The sequence below is a fragment of the Dermacentor variabilis genome, chromosome 5, assembly GCF_050947875.1.
Source record: "Dermacentor variabilis isolate Ectoservices chromosome 5, ASM5094787v1, whole genome shotgun sequence".
Taxonomy (NCBI): Eukaryota; Metazoa; Arthropoda; class Arachnida; order Ixodida; family Ixodidae; genus Dermacentor; species Dermacentor variabilis.
In genome coordinates, this window is record NC_134572.1 from 10,819,133 (window position 1) to 10,829,200 (window position 10,068).

The 10,068-nt window shown below is 45.2% G+C and overlaps 1 protein-coding gene across 1 annotated transcript in view; it reads right to left on the reverse strand.

The window, feature by feature from the left end:
• Positions 1-9,715, reverse strand: part of LOC142582239 (cytochrome P450 4V2-like) — a 44,752-nt gene extending 35,037 nt beyond the window's left edge. The window contains exons 1-3 of the mRNA XM_075691700.1: positions 9,373-9,715; positions 1,828-1,937; positions 1,340-1,428 (exon numbers count right to left, since the gene is read on the reverse strand). Coding sequence (XP_075547815.1) covers positions 1,340-1,428; positions 1,828-1,937; positions 9,373-9,625 — 452 coding nt within the window. The 5' untranslated portion in view covers positions 9,626-9,715. The remainder of the gene's footprint in view (positions 1-1,339; positions 1,429-1,827; positions 1,938-9,372) is intronic.
• Between the last annotated feature and the right edge of the window lie 353 nt (positions 9,716-10,068).

Sequence of the window (10,068 nt, forward strand, 5' to 3'; positions counted from 1 at the left end):
AACCTATTTCCTGCCAACTTGGATCACTCGGTAGTCCATATAGTCAAATGAGTAGAGCGTCGGGCTGCTGTGCTGAGGGAACCGGGATCAAAACCAACCTGCGTCACTGGTTATGTAACATGCTCTTCAATAAACCTCTGTCATGCCAACTTAGCTCGCTAGTTATCTGACACTCGGTACGCGCCGCTCTCTCAACGATTTTCTTTGACGCCAACTTTGGCCAGCATGTCAGTGCGTGTGTGCCGCTCTTCAATGAACACCTTCGGTGCCAAGTTGGGTCACTGGGTGCGCGTCACTGGGTACGTGACGCCTTTCGTAAGAATGATTATATAACATATCATCAAAAATAACGCACTACCCTCAGATCGATTGCTAATACCATTAAAGTCGCTAATCAACTGTAAAGGATGGATATACTGACATTTTTTTTAGAAGAGGTACGAGGTTTATAAAAGCTTGAAATAACATCTTATACCGCAAGGTTGTTTTTCCGTATCGTTTGAGAAAATTGCACGTTGTTGCTTCATTATAAATATTTAGAACAACAAGAGACGCATTTAGCATAGTTGTTATAAAAATCTAACCTGCAAGATCTTTGAACAACAAAGTGGCTTGAACGTTCTCAGTGCAGCAGAGCACGCTACAGCGCAAAGCACAAAAGAGGTGTACGAAATGAATATGTTGTATGTTTAATAACCGTTCCATAAACCAAAGGTGGTTCTCCGAATCTAGCCTTTCAATAAATTTCTAGCCAAATAGGGCCTTTGCAGAACTTGTGTGACCCTGCATTTAGACGACGTGAAGGAATAGGCTGCGCGTTGTAGTGCTATGCGCATGACACCGGAAAGAGTAGTGGTTACGTTTTCATAGCGGCTGCTCCGAACCACGGAAAGCATAAAAAAACCCGCCGTGGTTGCTCAGTGGCTATGGTGTTGGGCTGCTGAGCCGAGGTCGCGGGATCGAATCCCGGCCACGGCGGCCGCAATTCGATGAGGACGAAATGCGAAAACATCCGTGTGCTTAGTTTTAGGTGCACGTTAAAGAACCCCAGGTGGTCAAAATTTCCGGAGTCCTCCACTACGGCGTGCCTCATAATCAGAAAGTGATTTTGGCACGTTAAACCCCATAATTTTTTTAAAGCACAAAAAACAATGTACTCGCTATTCTGATCAGAATCTAAATTGCCTTACTTGAGACGCTGTCGGTAACTGTCGAACAGGTCGCGAGTCAACAGAGTGCTCATATAAATTATTTGTGTCGGTTCTTTGCGATATTCTTGTGGGCTTTTATTTTAGTAGTGTTGGAAGGGAGAATGCAGGGTGAAGCTTGTTCTGATCACCTTGTCAGCAGATTCTTTGGGCCCAACCATGACTTCAGGAATGCGTATGAGTTTGGCTTTCCTGTGTTTCCTTTTGCAGAAAGTAAAACCTGCAAGTAATAAGAAGGAAGAAAGGAATTTTAAGAGCAGCATGGTTTCTGCAATCTTTAAACTGAATTATATATGTAACAGCATAACAAAATTTGCAAACTGATCCTACGAGGCTGTCTCATCTTATACAATTCTGTAATTAGGTGTTCAGAGCTTGAAACCGTATTCTGCCGATGTACCACCTAACCAAAGGCACGCAAATGAAATAGCAAATTTGAACAATTCAAACAAGAAGAATCAAGAGGTGACACAGCCACGTAAACGCCTGAGATATACTACATTGTATCTTCAAATGATGTGGAAAAGTCACGTGTTATAAGTTTTGCTGCATATTTGGACTTAGATCCCTACTTCCTTATTAAAGAAAGCAAAGCGTGGTAATATTTTTTTCGGCTTACCTCTGCTGCTTCAGGCGTATGCAGAACAACTGTGGGGCTCGTTCCTATGTACACCTTGAAAGTCCTTCCTTCGTACATCTTGGATACTTTTCTAACAACCCTGAAAACCACTGTAGCACAGGAACCCTTAGAATATCTAGCATAAAAATTGTGCGAAAGACTTAGATCAAGCAAATGCCGCATCAACGTGAAGTAAGTCAAATGAAAAAGAAGTTAGCTACGAAGACAAAAGAAACCATTTTCTTCACTAGTAAGTAAATGTATTAGTATCGTCTCTATAATTTATTTCATAAAATTCCCAATAACATAACATCGTGTTTGTTCGTCACGTTTATTTATTAGTTTTATTAATATCCCTTTGTCACTTGATTCTGGGCCCATACTACGTAATGTGTTTCGCCATTTCATTTAGGACTAAACAACCAATCAACCAACAAAAGGATATTGAAATCGCACGGCTACAAATGCAGTGAACTTATCCCACTGGTCTGTGATTCGTACAATAGTGTGATCCGTTCTTTTAAGCAGTCGCTGAAACTGTGTGGGAGATCCCCGAAGTGTGTCCAATCACCTATTGCCATCTTTCCACATTCACTTCTTTAACACGTTCATGATGTCGGTTGTGAGCGCCCCCGCTGATATAGATAAAAGCTATAGCTTTTGTAGAAATAGCTAAGAGACGATCGGGACAACTGATGTCGCGCTGATGATAAGCTCAGCAACGAACATGCCGAAGAAGCGAGGGAGAGCGCTCGTTGATTACCCTCAATTGCATCATGGCAGGTACTCGATCGACCGATTGTATTCTCAAGACAATACTCCCAAGAAGCATAGTAATCTTAGAAGTGGAAGGCATCAAGCAGACTGCGTCAGCTGACGTAACTACCAGGGTAAGATACACACATCGCTGGTGCCCTTGATTATGAGAGAACGTTATGACGTGGTTCGTTATATGAAATCTGGGATGGCACATGTTACTGGTACCAACATTTCATGTGGAAAGCAAAATTTCTCATAATGTACCAGGTTGAAATATGTTTGAAAGTTTTTAGAGCGCAGCTCTTAGGCGCCTGTTCCTGCGGCGAGTGTTGGCGTGGTCCGACGGCGTCTGCGCAACCAAGCGAACGAGCGCCGCGAAGAACGAAAGCGAACGCGGAGCGCAGCGGGAGATGAAAGGAAGGCGCTAGCGCAGGAGGAGAGTGCAGCGAAACCATGAGACGGAAAGTGGAGGACGAGCGGAGGGGAAACGGCCTGCGCATGCGCAGAGTTGCCGGCAGCCTAGGCATCCGCAGCCGCTTGGGCGATCTCATCTGCGCTTCCGAGGAGTGGCTAGAGTGGAATGAGGCGGAGAGGGCTACGCTCGTCCGCGGTACCGGGGTCAATGTATCGAATGATGCTGGGTTGATGAGTACATGAAAGCTCTGGGACGCGGCGCCTCCGGTTGCCAAGTCCTCTTCCCATCTGACAACGGTACCAGCGCGTGTGACGGAGATCACAGCTCCCGCAAGAGGGCGACGACTTCTCCGCGACGAAGGGCCGCTCTCGTCGTTGGTAGAACGGAAGCGTGAGAAGAAACGCGTAGCACCGCGCAAGACGTGCTGTGCGGCAACGATGGCTACGACATGGCCCCAGTGTAACACGCGTCGTCTCTATGGAAACAAAACGCTGCATGAGCGGAGGCCTGTCTGCAGCAGCTGCTGTGAATCGCACCTACGCGTCACCCACGCGCTGCCTCTCGCGATCTCCCGATAAACGAGGCGGACGTGCCACAGTTCGCTCCATTCGGAACGTGCAGCACGAGACAGATTGTCCACGTCAGCCAACATATCGCGAAATGAAAAGAAATATAGAGCTGCGCTAGCATTTCACATTAGGGAGTATCGTAATCACCGGTGAATTTCTTTTTTCTTGCGTCCCTTTTTAACTCTTTACAAATAGCACTAGTTGCTTGAGAATTATGAGGCAATTTCCTTGCGAGCATGGCGAAAATCATCGGGAAAGGTCGCTAACCAAACGGTTTATATTCATTGTAGAGTTTCTGCCAGTGCTTGCGGGGCGGAATCAACGCCTCACTAGAGAGGTTTAGCTCCACAGCTAACAGCTAACAGCGTCCAAGCATCTTGGACGCTGCTTCACTGTCACGAATGCTTCGGTTCATTGGATCAAACTGGGCTTCATGACGTCATCAGGAATGACAGCTATAAAGGTGCAGCTTTCCACGGGACCTGTCAGAGGGCACGTCGAAACTCGTCGGGAAAGGTTGCTAACCAAGCGGATTATGTTCGTTGTACAGGTTAATGCTACTCAGTACGTAGTGACGATAGATTTATAGCAATTTTGTCGTGCCCTTAAACTTGTTTGTACATTGTGTATCAGTATTACTGCTCTTGCAAGCTAGCTTTTTGTGGTGACATTAAGGAAAACCCCGGACCGTCTGTGGACGAAATGTTCAAGAAGCTCATAGAAAATCAACAGACCATAAGGGCTGATATTGCTGACCTCAAGAGTCGCCTAGAAGATTCTGAAAAAAAAAAAGAAGATATGTCGAGCTATGAAAAACGCCTTCCAAATCTGGAAGGAAAGATACAGGTATCGGACGAAGCAGTCACCATCATAGCAGACCTGCAGACAGCTATTGCTACAGTGGAAGAGCCTCAGAGGTTGGCATATGCCAAAATGGTCAAGTTGTAAAATCAAAACATACGTTTAAATCTTGTTATATGTGGCATTCAGAGTGTACCTAATGAATTAGAGACGAATGTGGGTTAACTGATATGCAGTATACGCGCAATGATTTGCGCGACAAAATTATCTAAGAGCTGTTTCCCGACAAGTTAGTCCTAAACTGCATGCCAATTAGCAACACTAGTCGGCTTGGAAAATCCAGCACCAAAAAGGCCTATTTTACCGCACTTCCAGGATTACAGAGAAAAAGGTGTACAGTGTAACGGCCATGAAGTGAACGGAACGCATATACTTATACAAAATGATTATTGCGCTGATACACTTCGCAAACGGAAATTGCCTTGGGGAAGCGCAAAGCCGGAGAGAGATCAAGAGAAAAAATTCCACCGATGATTGCAATACTCCCTAATGCGAATTTCGAGCGCAGCTGTTTAGGTGTTTTGAAGTCGCGATACATTGTGGCAAAGAATTTGATTCTGAAAGACAAGGATTCGGGGGGCGGCGGCGCTGAGCCTCTGCTCGGGCAGCTCGTTCAGCAGACGAAGCCTTTCCACCGGTCGCGTTGCTCATTGTTCAGAAAGAAAGCCTAAACACGGGAAAGCGTGGCTCGGAGCGCGATCTCGGCGGCGGCGCCGCAGGCGCCGCAGCGTATGCGCAGTGTGTCTGAAGCCCACGCCAGCGCTTTGTTTCCGCGCTGGCCTGGCTGGTCGCATGCCTGGTCGTGCCGGCACCCCACGTTCCTGCTCACTTTTTTCACCATACCCTCCTCCGCTTTCCGCCTCCTGGTTGCGCTGCACCCTCCTCCGCACTTTTCATACCCCCGCTGCGCTCCGCGTTCGCTTTCATCTTTCGCTGTGCTCGTTCGCTCAGTTACGCCGACAATGAGGCCAATGCCGATGTTTGGCGCAGGAACGGGCGCCTAGAAGCTGCGCTCTAAAAACGGCGCCCCAGAGGCACATAGCTAATAACTAACGCAGAGGACTTACGTCTACTTTCCTGAAACGCCAGGAGCATTATTAATAAATCGGATTCTCTTGAACCACTTTTGGTCACTTACGACCCACATGATTGTGTGATCTCTTAGACCTGGCCCCATGGGGCTATGGTGATATTGAAATCCTACCGTCGGGATACGGCTTAAATCGGAGGGATAGGGGTTCCCGCTGAGGCGGCATAGCTGTCGTCACGAAACAATCTGTTGAGGTCTCCGTTTGCGATAAAATTACTGAACACGAACGCCTGCTGCTTAACTTGTTCGTCGGGTGGATCACGTTCTTTTTATGCGTCGTATATTGATCACCTGATGGAGATAGATCGTTCATGGATAAACTATACGATCATGTGCAGTCTTTGCATGGTGAGAACTTTATTTTAACAAGAAATTTTAATCTACCATCTATTAATTGGAAACGTGTGAATTATGGTTGTGCTGGCGCAGGTGATACCTTATTAGACTTGATGTTTTGTCTAAATAATGAGCAGACTAGTAATCAAAGCACGCGAGGTAATGGAATTCTGGACTATTGTTCATCAGCGAGATTTTTCATGGTGCGGATGTTTTGGTACACTCAGGAATTTCGGATCATGATTTAATATATTTTTCTTGGAACTCACCAGGTGCTACACACGATCGCTCTAAAACGTACTCTGTCTTTAAAGATTTCTCTAAGGCAGACAATACTTCCATTATTGACTATCTAGATACTAACCTCGACTTTCCGATCACTGACATTAAAGCCTTTTGGAATAGGTTTCGCAACGTTGTCGCCGTTGGTGTGAATGAGTATGTACCTGCTAAACAAACACATAAGCGAACATCGAACCCTTGGGCTACTCGGGAAAATATCCAGACAAAACGAAAAATGAAGAGTCTTTGCAAACAGAAGAAAACGTCATCTTCCGGATTCTTAGCACTAAGGCAGACTTTACTAGGTAAGATCAAGGTATCCCGAGTACGGTACTAGTGGCTCGAGTATCGAGTGACACTCTCGTTCCTTGCTCAGCACTTCCGGTTCACCTCCTGAGATGACCGGGGACGAAACCCAAAATAAATCAGAAAAAATAGAAAAAGTAGCACAGTACAAAATTTATGGGTTTCGTTATAGATATGATATCAGAGCATAAGTTTAGTTACAAGTTGAGTTACTCAAGTGTCTGGAACAATTAGAAATAATTAGAAATCACTGAGACGACCGGGAACGAAATTCAAAATAAATAAGAAAAAATGTAAGAACATAGTACAGTACAAAATTCACGGGTTTCAGTATATATATGATGTCAGAGCACAGGTTTAGTTACAACTTGAGTTACTGAAGTGTCTGGAATAATTAGAATTAATTAGAAATCACTGATTACCGCACACCAAAGCACAGAATCGTAGATTGAGCACGAGCGCGACATTGGCGAAATTCCTGGAAACCCGAAAGTAGAAAGTAGAAGTAATGACGTCACTAACGACGTCACATACAAGGAGGTGGCATGATAGTTACCTGGCTAATTAATGAAAAACAGTTGCCTCCTATTTCGGTTCGTACTTTGCGTTAGCCTAAAGTTAACCTAAAGAACACCAACGCCGAGGTGCGAGTGCCACTAAGAGACATATAACACACATTAGGGTCGCCCACCATTTCTGTTTTCTTTTTTTCTAATACTCTTCCTGACTTCTTTAAAAGGGATAGTCAAAAATTCTGGCGTCATTTGAAAGAAAACAAAGTTGTTACTAAAATAAAAGTTGACAGTGTAATGATTACGAATGCTGCGGACATAGCTAGTCGTTTTAATCCTTACTTCCAAAGTGTCTTTTTTTTTTCAATAGCCGATACTTCAATGCCTAGAACTGTGCCGGTACTTGTGCCTGATGACCCTCTGGTTACTCGTTAAGGCGTCATATCCATGCTGCTAAAAGTCGATGCAAAGAAGTCCTATGGCCTCGACTGCATCCCAAATGCATTTTTGCACTATTCACAGCAAATAGCTCAATTTTTGACAGAGCTTTTTAATGTTTCACTTTCTACTGGGGAAATACCGAAGGACTGGAGCAAGGCACGATTCACTTCAACTAATTGCCCACTTCCATCACCAGCACATGTTCTAAACTGTTAGAACATGGGATTGCGATACACATTCATAACTTGTACGGAACATCCTGTCACCCCATCAGCACGGCTTTCGGAAACAGATGTTCACCGTTACGCAACTTCTGTCAAATGTGCATGAATTTGCATCAGTACTTCACCTATCTGTACAGCTTGACATTTTGTTCTTCGATTTTTCGAAAGCCTTCGATAGGGTGTCTCAGGGGAAGTTGTTGCACAAACTTGCGCGCATTAATCTGTCATCGCATACCATCCAGTGGGTTGGGGCTTATCTTAGGAAGAGGGAGCAGTTAGCAATAATAAATAATTGTGATTCAGGTGCACTGCCGGTAACTTCTGGCGTGCCTCAAGGTAGTGTACTGGGACCACTACTGTTTCTAATTTATGTGAACGATTTGGCCGATGTCATTCATGGTGGCGTATCTATCCGGCTGCTCGTGGGTCATTGTGTTGTTCTTAAACAAATTACTTCTCAATATGACAACTATGTATTGTAAGATAACTTGCAGTGTATTGATGATTGGTGCACATGCTGGAACATGGAGCTGAACACTGAAAAATCTGTTCTGTTGCACCTAACAGAAAAAAGCAACCTAACAAATACAATTATTCACTAAATAACCGCGATATTTTAGGTGTAGACAATTACAAGTACCTTGGCGTCCCGTTAGAAAGAATTTTTCCTGTCTACACACATATCCGTAATATGTTCACCATCTCTAAAAAAAGATATTGTTTCTCCGGGGACAACATAACAATGCGCCATATAATGTTAAACATCTCGCATATAGCACTTGTGTTAGTACGCCGCGATTGCATAAGACCCGCACAATAAAGGCGACATTGCACAACTTGGGCGTGTTCAGAGAAAGGCAGTGCGATTTATTTTCAATATGTACCGAAGACATGGCTCGCCCACTTTGTTAATGCGTCAGCACTGTATTCCTGCTCTGGATGGATGGATGGATGGATGGATGGATGGATGGATGGATGGGAAAACTTTAATAAGAAGTCTCGCAGAAACCCAGACCGGGGTTCTTGAGTAAAGTTTATTATCTCTCTCTCTCTCTCTCTCGCTCTCGCAGAAAAGCTAGTCGTCTTGCGTTTTTACATAACTGTCTTTCCGGAACTATTGAACTTACTATACCAGGAAAGCCTCCCTGTACAAGGAAGACTCGACATACTCATGATAGAGCACTGGCGCCGGTTTTCGCCAGAACTAACGCATTTAAGAAAGCTTCTTTTCTAAAACTGTCGCGGAGTGGAACAAATCACCTGCAAGTGTACTTGATTCCATTGATTTTGCGTTTGAACTGGAGTATCATTTTTGCGGCTGTTAATCATGCCATATCCTATGTGTGTAATATTGACATTCTTCATTTATTATTGTTATTCGCTTTTCGTTTGTTCCTATCTTTACGATTGATGGCCCCTCCTTCTTAGTCCACAGTAGTGGTTCGCAGTATGTATAAGTAAATAAATAAATAGATAAATAAATAAATAAATAAATAAATAAAATATTGTTCAGATCGCACTTCAATTCCATCGCGCGATCGTTCCTCACCAGCGATGGAATTACAACTGCAGGGACTCGTTATCCCATGCAGTGGTGACACGTCACAAACAATCGCAACCACTCTTAAAGGTTGTGATGAACAAGTGAAGTTTAGAGAACAGTACGTTCGGTACACTTGAAATGAAACGAATTGAGCTAAGCGACCATTGCAAGGTATTTCAATAACGAGTTGGAAACATAACGTCTCACCCGAGGTGGCACTTTTGGAGAGGTGCCTCCTGTACTGCCAGTACACGGAGAGCAAGAACAGTGGCGGCAGCCAGTCGGTGCCGGGCCCAGGAATGGGGCGCAGAGTACTCCATGTGTAGAACCACCGGCGGCAGTGCATAGCGAGCAGGGTACACGATAGCAGCACGCTGTACCATGGCAGCGACGACAGGAGCGCGGCGTCGAAGCGCGAAGGTGCGAAGAAACTCCAGCTGACAGCGGCTGGCGATGTCATGATTCTGGCACCGTGAGCACAGCGAGCAGCGCAAGAGCGGTGAAAGCTGCCGACTGCACTTGGTGCCCGCGAGGACAGCCTTGACGCCTTAGGCGCTCGGCCCCCCTAGGGAATCCCACGCCGGCGCATTTGAATACAAAGGGACCACTTTACTCGCGTCAGTCGTATTGCTTGGTGAAGAGGGTAGCCGTAACTAAGAGGTATTTGGCCTTTCTTCCTCGGACAAAATCGGCGTGGTTTCACACGAATGCTTGGCTACAACACATTTTCTCTTGAGCTGCCCTTGAAACACCCAGGAGCCAGAAGGGGCTTCTTCGCTATGCCAAAGGGTTGGAAACGAGCGCAACCTATTCAGCGCTGCATAGAAATACTCAAAGTACACCACCGTAATTCGGCAGCGGCGTAACCTGAGGCTACCTGTCTTAGTCTGCTTTCAGTTGTTG